This window comes from Lonchura striata, chromosome 2 (assembly GCF_046129695.1).
Source record: "Lonchura striata isolate bLonStr1 chromosome 2, bLonStr1.mat, whole genome shotgun sequence".
NCBI lineage: Eukaryota > Metazoa > Chordata > Aves > Passeriformes > Estrildidae > Lonchura > Lonchura striata.
In genome coordinates, this window is record NC_134604.1 from 103031620 (window position 1) to 103054188 (window position 22569).

General features: G+C 41.1%; 1 protein-coding gene across 1 annotated transcript in view; it reads left to right on the forward strand.

Moving 5' to 3' along the window:
• The first annotated feature begins 6130 nt into the window (after positions 1-6130).
• Positions 6131-22569, forward strand: part of SMS (spermine synthase) — a 40982-nt gene continuing 24543 nt past the window's right edge. Inside the window, exons 1-2 of the mRNA XM_021553026.3 lie at positions 6131-6291; positions 19295-19415. Of these exons, the coding sequence (XP_021408701.1) occupies positions 6240-6291; positions 19295-19415 (173 nt within the window). The 5' untranslated portion in view covers positions 6131-6239. The remainder of the gene's footprint in view (positions 6292-19294; positions 19416-22569) is intronic.

Genomic DNA, 22569 nt, shown 5'->3' on the forward strand with positions numbered 1-22569 from the left:
TGATCAGAAAGAATCTTATTTTCTTCATGTTATGAGAGGCTAGGATTACAAATTATCCCCCCATGTATATTTTTCCCTAATACAAAGAGTTTTACAAGGTATAAAAGAAATGATTTAACCCTGATTAGGTTTTCAATACTATTTACATTGTTTCAGCTGTAGCTGCAGAAAGCAGAATGGTGTCTACTGGATACAAAGTGCTGTGATGAAAAAGAGGGGATTTATCTATTCAGTGTGTTTTCTGATATCTAGGGGTAACCTCTTCCTGAAGTCACCTGCGTACCATGGGAAATTATCATGAACAGACAGAATGATGTAACTTGAAGGGATTGGGGAAACCTGCTTATTATTGCTCTTGTGACAGCAATTATTAGGACATAGAAACAAAACAGAAGGAGAAAAAAAAAAAAAAAAAAAAGAAAAAAAAAGAAAAAAGCAAAACCATCTTAATGTAATAGACAAATGATTGTGTTGCATTGCTGCTGGAAACAAGGGCTATCCTGAAGTCCCAACCATGTCACACACAGCCACCCCTAGCACTGGTTATCTGACCTCACCTGAGCTTGCTGCCATTCTGCTTTGTGTGTGGGGCAATGAAGCATCAGAATCTGATTTTTTTCTGTTATGTTCTTTTTGATTGTGAACCACGGGTCCTGTCCTGTACTCTCTAAGTCACCTCTTGGGAGTGGTTTAGATATTCTAACAAGCTGATGCAGCCATCACACATAACTTCTATAGCTTAGGTCATAAAAGAAGGCTAGTACTGGCAAGCCCTATCGATGCCTGAAGAGGTGCATCCAGACAATGTGACAGGCATGACAGAAGGTGGACAAGCCAGACAAGTCCTTTGTTGCTATCCAACAGGACAATAATCTGATGTGTTACTGGGAATCACCTGATGAGCTGCCCATGGGATTAGATGATGACTGGGGACAAAGAGTGAATAGGGAAAATTATCTGATAGGAGTTATAAAAAAGGTTCCTCAACAGCTATTTTCAAACACCAAGAGGGATTTATAGACTGTAATTGTTCTGAGAGATGACACAGATGTTAAAGAAAAGTTTGATCAAATTCTGCTATATCATGTGCTAAGTTCACCACAAGACTGTGGTTGGGATGGAAAAGCAGTGTTCATCTAGCCTTTACTTATATTTGGTTTGGGGGTGAGGAAATACTCATTAGGATTCTGGGGAATTCTGTTGAATGGTCAAACATCTACAGAGAAACACAGAAGAAACTCCATCAGGTCTGTGGCATTTTGGCAGTTAGGAAAAAGCCTCAACCCCAAACCTCCCAATATGTGCAGGTTAAAGGTACGATGTGGGCTAAGCTTAGAGAATGCTGTTGGGAAGGCAAAGGTAGGGAAGGGTCTGTAAGTGTTTTCTGTGGCTACTTCTCAGTGTTATCAAAATAATTCATTAGCTTCTGTCAAGATTGAAGCCTGATTAGTGAGTGTTTTAATGCAAGTAAGGTGTCCCTGAAGATGTGCAGGAGGACCAGGATCCTGGGATGACTGGACTGAAGGTTTCACCTCAATGGTAAATAACCTCTGCCTGAAGGAAACAGAGCAGAGTCTATTTGGACCAGAGGAAATCCCAAGGGTTCACACACAGCACTCTGGCTAAAATCCAGCAGAGGGTTCTCAAAAATCACGGAGTATAATAGCTGCTATAATTTATGGTAGCACTTATTTAAGTAATTAACTCTTATCTGAGTTTGCTAGCTTCCTGAAATTGTTCTGTTGTTCTGTGAGAAGTCTTACATCCTATGATATAATTTGACTCTCCAGGGTCTTTCTTTGCAGAATTAAAAAAAAGAAAAAAAAAGAAAAAGAAAAAAAAGAGTCTTTATTCATCTTGTAATCTGAGTAAATTTCCTGTTGAACTCAATATGCTTGTTTTTAAAGTCAGAGATTTCCCTCATAATTTCCATTAAGATGTAGACTCCACACTGCCTAAATTTAATTTGAAATGGACAGTTTGCTATCTTTTTTTTTAAGCCTCTAAAGCTATGCCCCAGCAAGCTTATACATTATATACAAAGCATCCAAGAGAGGGGGGATAAACTGTATTTGTTTTAGTAAACAGTAACATGTTCAGGCACAAGAGTAGAAATACAAATTAAAGAAGCAAATTCATTACAATAATCACTTCTAGTTTTCTTAGTTGTATTAAACAGTTGTTCACCTCCAGAAACCACAAATTTCATCTTATATAAGATAATGCTGTTTTGCAAAGTGGTGAATTTCATGTTTGGTCACAATTTTGATACCACATTGTCACCTCAAATCATTTCTAAAACAACTATTAACTTACAAACCCCTTCCCATCCCACCCCACCAATATTTTTCTAAAATGAAGTATTATCTTCCCTCTCCTTCCTCTCAAAATTTACCATGACTTTTGTCAATGATAAGCAAGTACTTAAGGACTAGAGCTGTGTTCAAAAAAATAAAATTCCTTGGGAAAAAATTATTCAGATGCACAAACAATGAAGAGGATGAAAACACTTTCAGGGGTTTGTACCAAGTTCTAACCCTCTTCTGTTTGCAGCCCCTGCTTTTCCCATTTTGGTGATATCTTTTAGCAAGCACTTCAGCTTGGAGTAATATGTTTGCACATGTTATTCGGCTTATATAATTGTATTGCATTAATTTTTAACAATACTTTGAATATACAGAACCAGGCATGGAGAAAGAACTCATGTGTAAGTTAATTTTAGATAGATACATTTAATTTCAAGGTTTCAATTAGCACTGTGAGATGGCCACATAATTCCCAAGTGATAAAGCCATAAGATACACAAGTGTTCCTAAACAAGGGTGAAAAGAACCCTTGTGAACTCCTGTCTTAAATGTTTTATTACTTTAGAAACTTTTTAGCCATTCAGGGAAAAAAAATCTATTGTTGTTAGGCAACCTTAGTGAACCCTGGGCTGGACTCAGCAGGACCTGAAGTTAATGAATTTCTGAACAGATTATAAAAATGAGGAAAAAGAATATTTTTCTTAAGGGATGTTTCTTAGCTGTGTATGAGAAGAAGTTTGGTTTATCTTTCATTCCTGAGGTGAATTTAGGGTTGTGGCAGTTGTAGGTGAAATATCTTTAGAACAACGAATAGAGGTAGATGAAGTCAGAGAGGATGAACAGGGAACCTGTGGTTAAAAATGCTATTATACCCTGATTAAAAAAACTTGAGACTTGAAACACTTGGTATTTCAGCCTGCTGTGGTCCTGCATGAAGAACAGGGGTTATGCAGGCTAAACCACACATCTAGTGCAGGTTACTGCATACTCTGCAAAGCCTTTGTCCCAGCTATTTGCCAGTGCAAGGATTGTTCCCATCAGCTGGTGTCTTTTGTCTAATCTATCCAATCTACCTGTAGAGGGTATGGTCTCTGCCCTTGATTTTCAGCACAAAGCTTTTCAAACACTGGTGCCTCAACCTTTTTTCCCCACTTTTTCAGTTTCTACTAGTTTCAAAATACGCAGGTAACCTCACACTGAATAAACTCTTTCCAAACAGTCTGTGCTAATCTTAACAACGTGATGTCACCCAAACTCCACAGCATTTGTGAAACATGTTTTAATATTCCAGATCTTTTGATCTTGTCTCATAAATCAATCCCTTCATCTCTTTAATTATTTTAATTGCCCTTTTTTAAATTCCCTTCAGTGTAATTTTCTAACAGGAAGATTCCCAAAAATATCCCAGGCATGACCTAGTTAAGTAGTATGCACAAAGTAGTCATGCCAAAGAAGTGGAAGAGGATTGTGTTAGTTCCTTCCTCAGTGATGGGATCCTGCACAAGGAGGCTTAACTTCTGTGGGCTTTCTTTTTATGCTTTTCTGTAAAACCATACGTAATTTACTGTTTACTTTCACTCCTACATACAGATATTGCAGGTTTCTTCCTTTTGTTGGGTGTTTTCCTACAGCTCTACCAAAGTTTCCAAGATGAACCTCTTCTTCTTTTTCACCCTTTACTGAATTTTTTCATGTAGTTTTTCCAGCTTTCCCAGTTTCACCTAACCCAATGATCAGCTGCAAAAGTCATTTATGCATAAGAACTTTCCTTTAAGTCAAAGTTTAAGAAAGACTTTGTACTGTTCTTTGGATTAATTCATTAGCCTTTTCAGCTTTTCAACCCACTACAAAATCACAAAATTCTCATCATATAAAAAAAGACACAGTAAAACTACTGTTCTTTTTTCCACAGCAAATTTAATTAAAAAGATGATGTTTCAACTTTCTCTAAGTGCCAATCTGAAATGGTTGGCCTTCAATTGCAAAACTAATGCCAGGAAAAGATGTGGATGACATATTGATGTTCTTTTTTTTTTTTTTTTTTTTTTTCCCTTCCCTGTAAACCAGGAAAGTTGCTCATGTGTATGTAAGGGCATAATTTAGCAAGGCACTTAGCACATATGAACAAATACATTTGAAGGCACTTAGGTGGCAGCATCTCTATTACCTTCATCCAATTATTCCGCAGTGGATAGACAATGTAATAGGTTGAACAGAACACAAGGCATTGCTCTCACTGAAGAGAGTAAAAATCAATCCAGTAAGTTCCTTCATGGAATGAGGTAACTGAAACCACTGCAGCAGCCACAAGCAAAGGTGAGAGATGCAAGTGATTTTAAAGAGCAGGATTTTACTGGCTGTCTTGTGGCAGTTGCATGTCCTGAAAAAAAATGTAGAGAGATTGAAGTTGGCAGCAAGAAAGAATTGATTCGGGTTAAATTAAAACAAAAAGAAAAATCAGAATTCTGGATGGAATGGCAACAAGGATACACAAGCCACCCAAACAGAACTATGTAATCCCTGTAACATCCAGGACTGGATCAAAGACATTGAATGGGAACATGCAAAGCTGTATATTTTAGCTAATGAATCATAAAATCCCCCAGCCTCTCATGCATGAGCTGTGTCACATGAAGACCATCTGAAGAAAGTATAGTTAGTACAGACCTGCAGATGGCTGTGTGTCTTCTGATGCACATTTCCAGTGAATGCTTCTGCTTTGCTCAGGGTGTCTATGCAGAGCTATAACTGTTCAAAACAGGGATACTGGAAGTTTGCCCTGAAAATATCTCTATTGAAAGTTATGGAAATAATCATGGTAACACATTAGATTACTCACATGGCAGTTACTTGTAAATCTTTTCATTTAATTGTAGAATCATGTGAAACCATTGATGCCATGGCATTGTGCAAATCCACATTAATTCATGCAATAAAACTAGTGACTGGTGCAGCCAAACATCTTCCCCTGTCCTCAGCACTGGTGAGGCCACACCTGGAGTTCTGTGCCCAGTTCTGGGCCCTTCAATTCAGGAAGGACGTTGAGGGGCTGGAGCATGTCCGGAGAAGGACAGTGGAATTTGGGAAGGGTTTGGAGTTCAAATCTGATGAGGAACAGCAGAGGAAGCTGGGGTTGTTTGGCCTGGAGAAAAGGAGACAGAGGTGACCTTATGCTCTCTCCAATTGCTTTGAAAGAAGACTGTAGACAGATAGGGCTCAGTCTCTCCTGCCAGGCAGCCTGCGACAGGACAAGAGGACACAGTCTTAAGCTGCACCTGGGGAGGTTTAGGTTGGACATTAGGAGGAATTTCTTTACAGAAAGGTTAATGGAATGGGCTGCCCAGAGGGCTGGTGGAGTTACCATCCCTGAATGTTTTTAAGGAAAGACTGGACGTGGCACTCAGTGCCATGGTCTAGTTGACATGGTGGTGGTCGGCTATAGGTTGGATTCGGTATCTCAGAGGTCTAATTGATTCTGTGATGTGATTCTGTGATTAATCTTGTAGCTAGCTACTTCTGGATACTATTTTTCTGGGTTTGTAACTGCACGTGATTAATATAATTTGTGGATTCAGCGCGGTGTTTCAGTTACCCGTTATGAATAAAAAGGACTTTAAACAAAAGGCTTTAAAGACTCCCTGGTGGTGGTGCCTCTGCAGGGAGGGCCGGCGGGCCCGCTCCGTGCCCAGGGCGGGCAGCAGGCACACACAGCACCCCCGGGACACCATCGTGGGGTTTCAGGGCTGGGATTTCGCCGCAGAGCCGCGGCCCGGGGGCTCTCGGCCACGCCGGGCGGGTCTCCGGGCCCGCCCCGGCCCCGCCCCGCCGCGCTGCCCCCCCGGCGCCGCCGCAGCCCCGCGCATATAGGGCCGCTCCGCCGCTCGGCCGCGCCGCCGCCGCCGCTCCAGGCATGGCACAGGGCTCTACCTCACTATGGCAGCAGCAGCGCGGCACAGCACCCTGGACTTCCTGCTCGGCGCCACAGGTAACCGGGCTCCGCGGCGGCGGGGGGCGCGCACCTTCCCCTCGCCGCCCGCCCCGTTCGCTGTCCGGCCGGGGCCGCCGAGGCTGCGGCCCGCGCGGGCGCCGCCTCCCCGCTCCGGCCTTCCCCCGCGCTCCCGCCGGGCCGTGTTTGTCTGCGGTGCCCGCCCGAGCCCCGGGGCCGGCGGGCGGCCCGCTGCGGCCTCCTGCCCACGGCCCGCCGCGGCGGGGCTGCCCCGCTCGGGGGCACCGGCGGGGCTGGGCAGGGCCGGGGCGGGCGGGAGGCGCCGAACGGCAGGGCCGGGGAAGGGAAGCAGAGCCCGGCTGTGGGCGAGCGGCCGGGCCGGGGCACCCCGAGGCCGCCCGGGCTCTGCGGCCGCGCCGCGCTTGAGGCGGGCTGGGCGCACCGGGCTGCGGCTGCCGCCGAGCGAGGCGCGGCGTGCGGTGTCGCTGCGGGGCTGCGGGAACCTGGGGCAGGCGCGCCGGGCCGTGGCAGGCCTGCCCCCGGGTGGCTGCAGGGGCACGTTCCGGCCCGGAGCCGCGGCCACCAGCGCGTTTGCCGCGGCCGAGGCGGGGGAAGGTTTGGTGGGGGAAGGGGGAGCTGCCGCGGGCGCCAAAGCGCCTCGCCGAGTGCCGGGCCAGGCCGCGGGCTCGGTGTGGCCTCCTGGGCCGGCCTCGCCTCCTTGTGGAACCCCTTTCTCCTTCCCAGTTCGGTGTGAAGGCAGTGCCCTGCATCTGCAGACAAAATCTTCTAAAAGCTTGGTTTGGGAAGAGGTTTCTGACCACGGGGGCTTTGCTGCGAGCTGTGCCCTTTGTGGCATTGCTGCATGTGCGCTTCGGAGAGCCGGGAGCAGGAAGGGGAAGGTGTTGCTGCAGTTGTTCCCAAAGAGTGTGTGCTTTCGGTGGTTTTCACAGTGAAAACCTTTCAGTTTCCCTTTTACACGGGGTTTTTTTTCAGGGCGGATTAGCCACTTTAATGGTAAATGAGATAGTCCTGCTATTTTCCTTGCATCTTGTGCTTGACTAATCTAGCATGAGCAGAATTGGTAAACTAGACTAGTGTAAAAACCAGTTTCAGAGAAACCAGCCAGCCCCCCACAATGGCCTCTTTGTGTCTGTAGTCCACTGAACTACCGTAGGTTCAAGAGTTACAACAATAACTGGCTTCTGCAGAAGGATGCAAATCGCCAGGGATAAAGTAGGTGTATTGAAAATAAGCCATAGGTATGTTAGCTCCTCTATGGTATAAAAAACAATGCTGTTCATTAGAAAATGTGGTAAGGATCTCAGCAATTGCTTTGATTTTAGGTAGGCTTTTCCACTTGCCTTTACTTTTGAGGGCAATGTTTGCATCATTCTCTCACCAAGATGGATGTGCCTAAGTGGGGATGGGAGGATGGACCCACTGTAGAAGTGTTGCTGTGTAGATCAAAGGAAGGAAGAAGCATTTTTCCCTTACATTTGTCTCAGCAAAACAGACCTCTTCAGTGAAATATGAAGAACTTTCTTTCAGCTATGACAGCCCAGTAAATGGTTTGTACTTCTTATGTGGAGTTTCTCCTCTCATCTAGTGTCTATGGTCCAAAGCACAAACAGTCATCTAAATAGAAAAAGTTGATGAATGTGCATGTGTAGGTTATGTTACAGGAGCTAAACCCTATAGCTTAATCATAAATTGTCAACTAATTCAGTTTTTTTTCTCCAAATTAGGTGGACAACTAGACTCCTGAATGGTCTGGAATGCCATGAAATGGCATTTAGTAAAATTAAATATTTGATTTTGGACCTTCAGATCTTGTGAGGATAACATGTTTTTTTCTAGGTCTCAGCTAAAGTTGGTTCATCTTTCCCCCTGAACAAGGCGGAATCTGTAAACTTGGTAATGCACACTCCATGTTTCTCAAAACATTAGTTGTGTACTTGTTTTTGACAAATGCGCATTTTTGTGTCGCTGTTAATATAACAAAAGTTGCCAGCTTGTCATGGATGGGTTGAAAGGGACCTTAAGTGACCTTATCTACGTAGATAAGGGACCTTATGTACTTGCAAGTTCTCTGCCATGGGGAGCTACACCTTGGGTTAGGTCAGTTTACACTGAACCACATCCAACCTGCCTTGAACACTTTCAGGGATGTGGTATCCACAGATTCTCTGGGCAGTCTATCCCAATGCTTCACCACCCTCACAGTAAAGAACTGAACCCTATTCTCTTTCAGTTTGAAGCCATTCTCCCTTGTTACTCCAGGCTCTTTTTCAAAAGTTTCCCTTCAACTCTGCGTTCCCTTCAGGTACTGGAAAGCTGTAATTAGGTCGCCTCAAAGCTATCTTTTCCATACTGAACAATCCCAATTCTCTCAGCCTTTCCTTGTAGAGGAGATTCTCCATCTCTCTGAACATCTTAAACTTGATTGTCTCTGGACTTGAACAGGTCCATATCCCTCCTGTGCTGGGACCGCAGAGCTGGAGGCAGCAGTGCAAGTGGGGCCTCACCAGAACAGAAGGGCAGACTTCCCTTCCTCACCCTGTTGTGCTCAGTGCCGTGAACACTCAGGACACTGATGTTTTTTTGGGCTGCAGATGCCTGTTGCTGGATCATGCCCAGCCTTTCACCCACCAGCACCCCTGAGTCCTAGGCAGGACTACTCTTGTTCTGTTCATCCCCAGATGTTGTTGATAAAAGCAGTTGCCCAGACCTTGGTGCAACCCATGGCACTTGGCCTTGTTAAACCTCATGAGATTCCCATGAGCCACTTCTCAAGCTTGTCCAGACCCATTTTCATGCCTTCCCATCCTTCAGGTGTGGCAACCGTGCCACTCTGCTTGGTGCCATCTGTAGCTGATCTCTTTGTCTGTCATTAATGAACATACTGAATAACTGGTGCCCTTATGGACCTGAGGGGCACTTCTTGTTACTGATGTCCATTGGAATGCTGAGCCACTGACCATGACCCTCTGGATGGGTCTGTCCAATAACTTACTTATGCACCAAACAGTTCACCCACTGAGTCCAGCTCTCACCTGTTTAGAGAGAAGGATGTTGTGAGGGATCATGTCAAAGGTTTTGCACAAGTCCAAATAATTGCATCTGTACTTTGTAGGAAGGTTGTACAATAGTTTGTTTCATTGCATGTATCTTGCAGTAACTGTACATGGTAATGATGGGGTTTTTTTTTTAAAGAATCTGCTTGGTCTGAGTCATTATACACTGTTGAAATAATCTGTATGTGTTCCTCACTGTCCACATTTAATATAGCAGCTATCCAAAGGTATCACTGTAATTGTCTACCATCAAGACTGAAGATGACTATAATGGCTGTGATGTTTATAGTTCTCTGGGATCTGTTTATCACTTTGTTCTCTGGTTATGTCTCTTGTCTATCCTCAGTTTTCTGAGATTCTCTGTGAGTAAAGGATGCAGGCTGTCTTTGTTGCTGGCAGGGGAAGATCTCCAGGATACAGCTCTGCATGAGGACTATGGGATTTTGTAATTTTGTGTTAATACTTGTGCAGCTGTTAGCAACTGCTTGTGCTGCAGAATGGTGTGGATTCTGGTGGGTTGTTCCCACTGGCTGACTGACTTGGCATGTTACAAACCTGTTCAATAACAGCCCTAGTTTCTTCAGGCATTCCAGTTGTCTTGGAGTACTGGACTGTGCAGCTTGTCATGTACATTCTTCAGGACTCAAATGTACTCAGCAAGAATTGTGACATCAATAACTTACATAGCCATTTCTTCATGTTTGCAGTCATTGCTTCCATAAGGTTGTTGGAAATGCAAATAAAAACATGGGTCTGGGGAGTTTGACAAAACAGGTCCTCTTGGGTTGGTTTTAGATGGGGGAACGCAGTATTGCCTTGGGAGTAGGGTTACATGAGATGATTAAAGCCATGTACTTCTGCTAAAAGCTGCCAGTTTTTTTCAAACTTTTCAATAAATATTTTTGTGTGCTACAGAAATCTGTATACTATTAAAAAAAACACCCTTTTGCTTGTCTGTGTGCTGTCCTTGGCTTTTTTTGTGTACGATAAAAATCTATATACTATTTTAAAAAAGGCCCCTTTGCCTGTCCTTGTCACTCTTTCCTCTAATTAGGCACCTTATTAATTTTTTAGGAGTAGTCAGTTAAAAATACAAGCAGGGGTGAATCTTTGGTTAGCTGGATAGAACAGCCTGAGTTTCAGTAATGGTCTTCTCAAGAGCTGGTTAAATTAGCAACTCAAGAGTTCAGGCCTTTGAACAGAGGTATTTTACTTATCTGTGACCCTTGAGATAGACAGCTTTAGCAGGCAAGCAGCAGAGTGCTCCCTATCCTAAAATACAAGAAGACTAATATTTATAAATATTGACACAGCTCACTGGCCTTCTTTAACTTGGGCATAGAAAACTTTAGTTGTGGTCTTTTTGTTAGTCAGAAGAGATGAATTTGAGACTCCTCAAATTACTTAGTTTGAGGACTTTATTATGAAAGTATATACATATTTGGTGCAAAGATGAGTGAGCTGGTGGAAGCAGCAGTGATTACCTGAGCTGGCACAGTTACTAAAACAAAAGCTTAGGAAGCTTTTTGGGTGAATTACACACTCTGGGAATGCTGGGGTTTGAGAGAGTGCAGGTAGGGCAATGCTTAAATTTAAGAAAAATTTCAAGTGAATGTGTGTGTGCACATGATCTGGTTTTCCTCAAATTAATATTTTCAAGGATATAAAAGGAAGGGAATGACCTTTTGTAGGCTGAGCATCCTCTGTTAGTGGCTTGCTTCCTGTCTGCAGGGTTGGGTCCACTGTTCAATTCTGGCACTACGCTGGGGGTAAAATCTTAACTACCAGGTGTTCTGAGTTACCTTCCTAAATATTTTAGTATTGAAGTTTTTACTTGGCCATCAAATTGTTAAATATTTTAACTGAATGCAGTTAAAATATTTTCATTCTTGTCTTTGTTTGGATTGGAAGTCTTAATGTTCTTCATGGAGCAGTACTGATGTTTCATGTGCTTATTTTTGGCTGTGTTGATGTAAACTTTTGAAGGGGAGAAGACACAAGGTTTTGAGTTTTACACCTTTTAAAAACATTTTTGTTGAGTTTCCTTACTTTAAGAACTAATTAAGAAAATATGTTTGTGAAAGGGTAAATGCTGGGAAGAGGAGTGTTTAGGAGAACTAAATACTGTGGGGATAGGGGGGGAGTTGGGGGGTGCTGCATTGGCTTTTACTTGCTACTGTCTCTGAAATCTCTGCCTTAACTTCTACCTGGGAAAACACTGCATGAGTTCAGTTGCTTGTGTTTTGAACTGTGTCTTGCTGTAATAAAGACAATTTGGAACTGGTGCTGGTTTAGTTTATTTAGCAGATAATCAATAGTTCTAGATGTTGAAACATTGTTCATCCCATAATAAGTGTAGAAATAGCAGGGAATGCAGCAAGAGATGACTGCAATTGAAGATTTGATATTTCTCTTGAAAACTTGTGGTTTCTTTCTCAAGTAAGTCAAACTTGTGTATGAAGGAGGAAAAATATGTCAAGTTCAGTATTAGCCTAAGATTATAAATAAAACTCATCAATAACAGATTTGAGCACTTACCTGTACAGAGTTACTTCTAATTTGATGTTCTCTAGTGGCTGCTTTTGTTGTCTGATGTACTAGAGATGCTAAGGCTTTGTTTTTTCCTATGAGACAGATTTTGCTTTTGTGGCTGGAGCTGGCTGCAGTTAGCTGTAAAAACATGTTAAATATATTTGAACTTCTTGTGAGGGAATGGTATCTCTGATCCTTATAGCTAAATTTGACTGGTTCTGTCAAGCATTGGGTTGTCTGAAGTGCTGAAACACCTGATTGCAGTGATAACATGCAGATGACAGGCTTATCTCCTTACCTTATTGATTTATGGTATGTGAACAAAATTTGCTGACTCCTTAGCAATGATCTGTATGTGAAGACCATGTAAATAAGTAGTAAACAAGACTTGGATGTCTCTGGAGCTTGCAATATGTTATCAACCTTGGCTAAAGGTGTGTTTGCAACTGCAGTTCAGGAATGGGTCTGTTTTGGTTGTATTTCCTTAGCAGCCTCCGCGAGTGGTGTGGGCTCAGCCTGCGCCTTTGTCTGGGCTGTTATGAGCTGAGCCCTGCAGGTCTCCATGGTCTAGTTCTGGCAGGCCTGGACCAAGAACTGGCCTGCTGAGTGTCAGAGCACAAATGGGGCTTGTCAGGAGGTGTTAATACAGGTATTAATAGCTTTCCATTTTTAGCAGTAACGACTGCTATGAACTCATTGCCTGCTTTTGTTGGTTTCTAGGTTTGAAGATTAAAATGCTTTATGACTGGAACTTTGAAAATACAATTATCTGATTCTCCAGCATGATGTCAAGTTCTCAGTGGTTGCTTGCTGAGACATGAAGGAACTGTGTCACCTGCAAAGGTGAAGGCTAACAGTGTGGGAGATGTTTTTTGTGAGGTTCTGGTTTGAGGCTGTAGAGCAAATTGTTGCTGGAAATGAAGACTGCTTTTGACACATCAGTATTTCCATTTCAGATGCATTTCTCTGACCATGCCTCTTAAATATCAAAATCCTTGAAAGAAAAGTATATAGGACAAGTACTATGCATAATGGTTATGTAGAAGATTAACAGGTGAGGTGATGAAAGTGGCTTGAAAAATGTAAGCGATCAGAAGAGCTCATATGATTTAGACATGCTGAAGTTCTGTTACCAAGGGTGTTTTCTTCTCTACAGCTTTCTTGTGCGGAAGGGTTACAGGTATTTCAACAGATGCTAAGATTTAAAATGTGAACAGTCTTTGTATACCAGTTGGTGGACTTGAGTTGTGTGTTACTGGGGGACAAATGAAGTTTGTTAAGGCATTGAAACTACATTTGTTGATACTAAGGCTCAAATGGAAGCCTGCGTTGTCTTGGGTTTTTTTTGGAGTTACCAGAGAATTGCTTTGTGATCTATTGTGCACATTTCCAGAAGATGGGCATTTAAAAAGTTAACAATTGGATGTCATAACATTACTAACTGCAATTAGATGCCAGGTATAGGAAAATACTTTTAAAGCATATATTTAATTAAAAATAGAGAAAGAAATAATTTTTAGATGTCAGAGTGAATGGGGGAGACTCTACTAGTGATTGAAAATATGGTCCCTAATGTGCTTCCAGACATGAGGTTTTCTTAAATTTTGCTGAAAGCTAATAAGGGAAAACCCCACTCACAGGTCTCTGTGGTGGAGTCTTTTAAATTTTCCGTAATACATTCTTCTGTAGGAATCATTGGGAATGAGCCTTCAGATATTGATGAACCCACAAGCAGAGGCACCCTATATTTGTGCAGTAAATTAGATATTTTGATAGATGTAATACAGCCAATCAAGTAGAGGAAGGATGAAGGCTAACTTACTTTTAGCCTATTTATTCCATTATGGAAGGGAATGGATCTCATAGACCTATATTTGCTGAAAACTTGAGATCTTCTGTAGAATTCTCCCTTGAAAGTGATTAGGGAGCTAATACAAAGGTGATGGTAGGCAGGGGAGGAGAGAGTGTTGAATTCTCCTTTTTGTAGCTGGGTATTGTTAATGCTTTGAGAGCTTGTTCTGATCATGCTTGTTTTACTCACAATTTCCTAAGGGACCCTTGGATGCCCAGAGTGACTCCTGTTGGCTCTGGTGATCACATGGAAGTGCCATTAAGTTCATGTTGTTGCTGATGTGATACAGAATAGCTGTATTTGCCCACATTCACTATGTAGCTGGAAATCCTTAAAAATAGGGGGAGATGTTCTGTGGAAACCTTTGGAAAAAGCAGGCTTCTACTCCTAGCCTTGTGTAATACATGATGCAATAGAGCATGTGCACTAGAAAACTCAATGATCTGTTTTCCCATGGATGAATGAGTAGTAGATGACTATTTCCACCTGCTGCCCCCGTAAGCCTCATGCCATATATGATTTATTGGCTTCTGTGTCGAAGTCAGTATAATGAGGATGATCCTTGTGGGTGTAAATTGATTCAAAGGAGTAATTTTAGTATGATTTTCCTCTTCCTGGTGTTTTCTTCTCTTGCAGAGCTGTCAAGGACAAAACAAAGGATTTTTCTGTGTGTGTGTTCTGGTGGGAGACTTTGAATCTTAATACCCAGAAGGTGTATGTTGCTAAAGCCAGTTGTTATTTATTTGAATCTGTTTACATGTTTGGAAAAAGCTACCTGCTTTGTTCTGGGTAGTTATGAAAGCAGGGGTCTTGGAGTATGCTTGGAGGGTGTTCTTTCATTCTTGTGGGGTGTGGAGTTATTTTCTTGTTGGAGGACAAGACTCAGCTTAGGCAACTGTTGGCATTCAGACTTGAGTTGAGCCTGTGATATTGTTATGAAAACTCTGGATAGTCTGTTCCAAACACCAGTGTGCTCTGCTCACTCATTTTCCGTGCAGGCAGATCCTTTTAACTAGCACAAAAGAATTACAATCCTCAAGTTTTCTAGTTCTAAGAAAAAGATTGCCATGCAGGAGTTGATGACTAAGTGATAACAAGTTATCTGCAAATTATTATGTACTGTTTTACCTGGTCACATACAATGGAGGGGAGGGGGGGACCTAGGAGGAGGAGGAGGCGGCAGCTGTTGACTTTCCATAAACAGTTGTGACTTTTAGCTTTTTTTTTTTTTTTGGTGGGTGTTTTTTTCTTTGTTTGGTTGTTTTTTTGTTTTTATTTCTATTTTCTCAAGTGCTAAAAAAATCTAGGACATGGAAAATACGTGGGAGCCTGTGCTTCTCCTTGGCTCTGGATTTTTAAAGTTTATGAACAATTTGCTCACCAAAGATTTCTGCTGCACACCTCTTAATTCTACAGTTTTTTGATGGTTAAGATTGAGATACTGGCATTAATATTGGTGTTGGAAAAATGCCTTGGATCAGTCTGTGAGTGAGAGATTCCCTGTACACCTGTGAGCCTGAGGACACTATTTCCAGTAAGAGGTGGTGGTGGTGGAGGGGGCTGCCAGTTTTGACTCTGAGTTCAGTGCCAGAGCAGTCAGGTGTGCAGCTGTAGCACGTTGGAGGTACCCCCTCCTGCTGCTCTTCTTGAACTGTCCCTGGACCTCAGCTGCCTAGAAATTAATCTCTTCTGTCAGGTGTGTTCCTTCACCACTTGTATGTGGCGCCCCCCCACTCTGTCTCTGTATTTCCTTTTCCTGTAAGAATTTTGAAGAATTTGAGTTGATAGGCAGAGTGCCTGTGTGCAAGAAAATCAGACTTGCAAAACACAAGAGTTTATTATGTTGAAACAACCTAAACAGCTCTGGACTAAAACAATATGCCAGCAGTTCAGGTTGCTGTTTACTATAAGCATATTCTGCATCTTTATTCCTAATGTATGCTAACTTTTTAATGTGTTCTTAATGTAGCACTTAGTTTGATTTGTTTTCTTCACCTTTCTCTACTGAGTATCTAGCTGCTAAGACAAAATTCTTCAGTTGCAGAATCATATATAAATGCTTTGATGTGTTTTATTGTTTTGGTTATGCTATATTCTCAACTATTAGAAGAAATTATTGAAAATCAGCGTAAGAAAAATTTAAAGTTGGAAATGAGGTGAATATTTTCAAATGAAAATTAATCTGTTCCCATAGCTTACTGAAATTTTGTTAATTGTAAAGTATGAAGAAGTCTTAATCCAGAATATTTTAGAGATAGTCTGGCTCAATAGCAGATGATTCCAGCACTGAGCTCAAGTATCAGGGTGGAACTAGCCAGTGTTGTGCATGAGACCAGACTTGATTACAGCAACTCTGCACTTTGCTCTCAGGTTCACAGATTACTGTCAATTACTGACTGCTTTGCTGCTCAAATTCAGAGGAACATCTGCAACTGCTGCGAGTCTTCTCTTCAGATGTGCTGGGGTTCAAAAATATTCTGGCTAAACTGGGCATTAACTCTCCTTAAAAATACATATATTTCAAATCCTATACATAGTGGGTTTTGTTCCTGTTCTCTAAAGTTGAAATTCTGGGCATTTTTCATTACTTCTGGCAACTAATTATAAAATGCCTAAACCAGTATTTTATACTTGATATCCAGAGTTTGTTTCTTTTGTTCCTTAATAACCAAAAAAATAATGACTACTTGAATAAGCATTTAGATGTAGATTCAGAGGTATTCTTGTTTTAATCACCATTGTCCTATTTGCTTATCAATGCTTGATAAGAGCATATCTGAGCTTGGAGTGAGGGGGTGACAAGTGGATTTGGGTGAGATATCCTGAGATCACGGAAACTTCCTGATGCCTTCAAGCAACCACTTAGACCTCAAACTTTTTATAAGGGAATCTCCAACTTGGGAGAGTTAATTAGCCCTCCAAGGCAAATCTTGGGTGGTATAACTAAAAGGATACCTGGTGAAAGAGCATGTTGTTGTTTTAATTTCCTAAAGTTAATAGCATAATTGGGAGAGCTTAATCAAGCTTGTGCCTGTTTTTTAACAAAGAACTCTGCGGCTGAGTGATGAGGTGTATATGAGGGGTTGATATGTTCATGGAGCAGAAAAGTATCTGTGATGATTTGTCCTGCAGTGTCTGCCAAGATGCACCTAGCAGGATTCCTTAAAGCTTTTGAAAACAGGCTACATGTGTTATGAGTACTTCAGTTCTTTTACTCTGTTCTCCATCTTACTGCTGTCTTGCAGAAGTGAAGTGGTTTGGGGGTTGGTTGGACAGTGGTTCAATTTGGGTCTCATGTAATTTTACTCTTGGTCCTTGGAGGGTATGCAATACATTAGTAAACAGAGTTTTTAATGTTTCTGTGGCTTAAGAAGTAAATGGTGAAAGTAGGCATTTGTTGTGGAAGAAATGGAGAAGGTAAGGGAGTTGGGAAAAGATGCAAATGTTACTGAAGAAGTGGGGATGACATATCTGACGTAACAAAAATTCATTGTGAATGTACTGGCATTGGAGCAGCTGCTCTTACCTTCTCCAAAATGGCTGATGGCCTGCCAGAAGCTGCAAGTTCAAAGTGAGCCTCGCAAAATTCCCTTACCAGTGCAAAGCAGAGATTAGAACCTGTTTAAGAACTGTGGCTCATAGTTATGGCCCCATTTATCTATTCTTTTGATGTCTGAAAAACATGTTGGTTTGATTGCTGGCCAGTTTATTACTACTGTAGTAACCATGGTTACTGGGTAGACACTCTGTGTACTCTGAGCCCTATTGCCTGTGCTGTGGTAGAACCTGACACTGGATAGGAAGTCTAAAATCTTACTGGTACAGATGATGCATATTTTTACAGAAAGGTAGGGGAAGGAGGAAGTTCCATGGTGGTAGTGGACTGTGCTGTTTCATCAGTGGTGCTCCTGACTAAGAAGGATCCAGCAGTTAAATAATTCACTGTGAGCTAGCAGAATTTAGTTTTGTCAATTCTATTTGCCTTTAGTTTGCAACATGAGTTAATGAGTGAGATTTAGAAGGTGAAAAAGAAATCTTATCTCAGAACATGCATTGAGATCAGATAGAATGAGTGATAAGCAAAACCTTCCAACTTTTATTAAATATCCTTGGCTACTGGGAAATTGCCTTGCTCTTGATTTTGTTTGAAGAAAAGTAAATCCTCTATCAGTTACTTCAGTCTGGTTGAAATATTCAGGGGTAATTCAAGTCTAGGGTTTATGGCTGGGCAAACATAAGTTTCAAGCAATTAGATTTTTAGCTTAGTCTGCTGTGGAGTTGGATAGATGATTGATTGATTGATGGACTTTGGTTTATTTGGTATGGATATTTTTTTAACTTCTTTGTAGCTCGTAAAACTCCATTTTATCCTGGAAACTTGCTGATTATGTCTGCTGGCTCCCTTTACTTCCAATGTATGTGCATTTTGGGAACAGGGGTAAAAGAAAGTAATTACCTTGGGAATAACTCTTTTAAAAAAGTCACAGTGGGGAAGATTGTGTCTGTGCTGAAGCATTGGTTGTAAACTCTGCCTCCGTACTACCTCAGTGTCAGGTGATTTCTCTGGTGGAGATAATAAATCCTGGTTGTTTTGATGCCATACTGCATGACCATAGTGGCTTAGTTCTGTGTTTTGTGAGGTGGAAGTGATGTTACTTGTCTTCTAGGAACATCCTGTAGATGTTTTGTTAGGTCTCCTCACTGACACTGGTGTGGTAAGTCTTTCCAGTTTTGTCTGTCTTCTGCTAAGTGCAATTTTAGGAGCATCCTCCACTAATTCACCTTGTCAACTCCAAAATAAATGGGCAAAGCTTGCAACTTGCTTTTGAGACACTTAATTGAAGAAACTAAAATTGTTCATTAAAGCTGTGTTGTGGGTAGTAAACCCCCCACAAAACTGTATAGCAACCTTGAGACTTCTGAACTTAGCATGTTCTGACTAAGGAAACACCTGTATGGACAAATTATCAGCTTGCTTTTGAAGGTAGTTGTACCAGAGTAATGTCAGTTACTTCCAAGTGAGCTTTTTGTGCTCTTCTGAGAGTTCTTTTTCATACTATTATGAAGATTTCAGCTGGGGACTTGATCTGACCTGGATATTAGAAAAAAGGATGTTGTGTAGGGGTATAATGGATAGGTTAGTCTTCAATGCCTTTGTAGTTATCTAGTATTACAGCTTAACATTTTTTTGAGGTTTCTTCTCAGTTCTGTGGTTTTTTTGGGGATTGCTGTTTGTGTATTAAATGATTTAAAAAGTAATTATGTAAGTAAAGACTTGTGTGGATTGTGATATAGTATATGATCAATAGTAGCCATAATAAAAATACTCTAATTACATCCATAGTAGATAACCATTTCTGCTCAGGCGTGAAAACTGATTTAAAGTTGTTTGGATACCCATGCACTGAGAAATATGTCTGGGTAGGTGAGGATGGCAGAAGATACATGAAAAAATGGTCAAATGGTACTTAAAGAAAAATTAATCCAGGTTTCTGGGAAAAACTTTCCAGCCTCTAAAAAGAGGCAGAAGTAACTTGAGTGGAAAATCCTCACTGATTGCTTTTTTTCTCTCTTAATCTTGCAGCTGATTGTAATGCCGTTCTTAAAGCTCTACAGCCCATTTTTCAGGAGCAGGGAATGACAGAAACAGTTCATAACTGGGAAGACCATGGTTATTTAGTAACCTACATAAAAAAAAATGGCAGGTGAGTGGATTTTCTTTTGATTATGTCTCCACTGTCCTTCCTTAAAATTTTTACTTCTCCCTCTATTGGACCTCCGGTAGTGTTGAGAGGGAAACCTATCCTTTTATCAGCCTTGTGTATGAAGTAGCTATGATAAAGCAGAATATTGTTTCTAATCTGGACTATGTCATCTTGCAGTTTGGATATCAGAAGGTTGAGCTGGTCAGTCTGGTCTGTACCATAGAATGGTGCCTTGGTCTCAGCACTAGTCCTTCCAGATGCTGGAAAGCTCAAGTCAGTTCAATGTATTTGTGATTTTCTGACCATTAAATATGTCTAAACATGTTGGAGTCTAACCTTGGCATGTGAACAATGACAACTTTGTGTTTGTCTGTATTTACATGCTGTTATGCTTCAAGTTTTCAAGCAGCTTCTGAGGTAATTAACAGCATGATAAGGGTGGTTGGTGTCATTAGTGACACAAAAGCTGAGTCTGCTGGGACAAACTGATAAACAAAACTACATTCACTTGATTTCCTGATGCTGCCTTACAGTTAGTTGATTATGGTGTACATTAATCTGGTCTATTTATAAGTAACTACCATAGTTTTATTGCACTAAATTTCTTTATTGTTATTGTCATAATTGTGGCAGTTGCTGCTTTGGGGTTGCGTGTTTTCTGTTTTTTGCTGGTTGGATTTGTTTTGTTTGGTGGTTTGTTTCTGTTTGTTTAATTGGGGTTTTTTTTGGTGGGGGGTTTTTGGGACACAAACTAAGGTAACAAGTAAGTAGATACTAGTAGTTCTATGTTTATCATTCTCAGTTGTGCTCTATGAAGTTTTTATTAGATTTCAGTTAGCTTTTCAAATGTGGCACTGGCTTTTTCTGCTCAAAATTACTTGGTTATTGTACTTAATTTGTCTAGAAAACCTGTTAGTTGTCTTGCTTTTGTACAGCCTTGTTTATTTGTCTTTAATTACCTGTGCTTTTTTATTCTTCCTGAATAATTTGATCAACATTGAGTTCTGGTAACCTTTTGTCTCTGGGTCAGTGAAAAGATATCAAAGTTGGTAATTTTCTACTCTGATTCTATCCTTCCTCTCTATTGAGTTAAACTTTAATGTAATTCTCCTAAAAAGATAATATCAAGATTCTACCAACTCTGAAGAATTAAAAGATAATACCTAAAAGTAAAAAGAAATTAGAAGATTAAAAGGTTGGGTGTATTTGATTACGTGACCTCAGGTTGTTTTCCTGCATTTCTTTGAGTGTTAGAGGGATTTGAGATGTGAATTCTCAAATTGGGTTTTCTTTTTGCAGATTTATTTGATCATTCATTTGATCATAATTTAAGATGATAGCTTCTTCTAAAGGAGCAGTTTCAGAGTTAAATTGCCTGTCTTTTGATGTGTTCCAGGAACTTCCTAGAAAACAGTGTTTTGTTGCATAACTTTTCCAAGAGATAAGTGAACTGGCACCTGGAAGCATTTCTGAGAAAGGTTTTTATAAAAACCTATATTTTAAAATAGCTGACTTGATTGCTCTTGTTACACTGTCAACTAAACGTGTGTAGGGGAACTTTCTGTGAGTTTTGGGACCTCAGCAGTTTTGTTTCCTCTGGTTATATAACGAGCCTGAATTTTTTAAGGTAACCCTAAATAGTATATTTCTGCTAGTGTAGTTTGTATTTGTTTGATGTAGTTTCAGTTAACTTAAACAAATGAGGTTATAAACCCATAAAACCCAACAGACTGGACAGTCAAAAATCCTTGTAAAACAAACACATTTCACAAGTTGTAAGAGTGAACTGATAAGCATATGGATTTCAACTGAACTAAATAGTTAAAACAGAACTTCCTAGTTCTGTTTTAAAATCGGCAAGTTTGTCTGCACTTTATGTTAGTACCCTAAAATGTCATACATTTTAGTTAGCATAAAAATATTACCTGACACAACTACGAAGAAAGTAGCCAAGGCATGCAGACTTTTTCTCTTCTTTCCCTGTAAAGCAGTGAATGCACTTCATTTCTAGCAGCAGCTTGTAGTAAAACTTGGAAAAAAGAATTGTGAGGTAGGTATGTTATGAGCAGCTCTTGTAAGAATGGCTGGCTACAACTTGTCACAAGTTCCCTAGAAGGAGAGATGGAGTGGGTCTGTGAGTAAGGGTTTGTGAGCATGTGCACACAAACGTGTTTTTAGCCAGCCAAAGGTGACCGAGCCATTGCAAGACAGATGTGCAGTTGATGTGACAAGCTGGGTACTAATCCCTGGGGAAAATATTTGAGAAGTAATGTGTTGCTAAACAATGTCTGTACTCCAAAGTTTGCTGAGATAACCCCCATAGCCTGCAGGGTGCCCCATGCTGCAGTCTGGAATTGTGGGCCCTGCTGTTGACAAAGCAGTCTGACAAAGCCACCATGGGAACAGCTCCATGGAGGGCTGTGCTGGTTGAACAAATTGGAGCTGATTTGGGGATTAAGACCTGCTTTCCTGTTGTCATTACCAAAGCAACAGATCCCTGTTCTCTTTTGTGCAAAGCTAAGCAAGCAAAAGTCATATGTGGCAACTCTACCTGGTCCATTTAATTTGTGATTTGTTCTGACAAAAAATCTATTTGAGGGAGGTTCAGTTGAAGAAATTTACTAATGGGGTTGTCGACACAAGGCTCTGGAGTGGGGCAGGGAATGGCTCACTTGAGCCACTCAAGTTCTTCTCTGAAGTGGTGGGGATGGATGCATTCCTCTCTGCTTTGCCAGCCCCCCTGCCCAAACGCTGCCTGCGGAGCAGTAGCATGTGCCGGAGTGGAACACTGTCTCTTGAGTTTTGAGTCTCAAGCAGTGTTGTTTTTCTGAGTTTTGTGTTTTTAGATTCCTTCTAGAGTGGTTTGTATAGGGTCACACTAAGCCAGCATGCTTTCACTATCTTGGACTAAACAGTTAAATTAGGTCTAAAATGTGAAGTTTTTACCTTATTTAATGTATATATGACTTAGTACAGAGTCATATTACCTAGTATATTTCAATAGGTTGAGAAGTGCTGTTACATCTAAGTTAAGGAGAAAAATCAATGAAGCTAAAACTTACAAATTGCTGTCTTTTATTATACTGCATAGAGCTTTGATTGTTTTTTTTTCCTTGTGCATCTGTGCTCCTTCTTTTGTGATGTCCCTCATGTT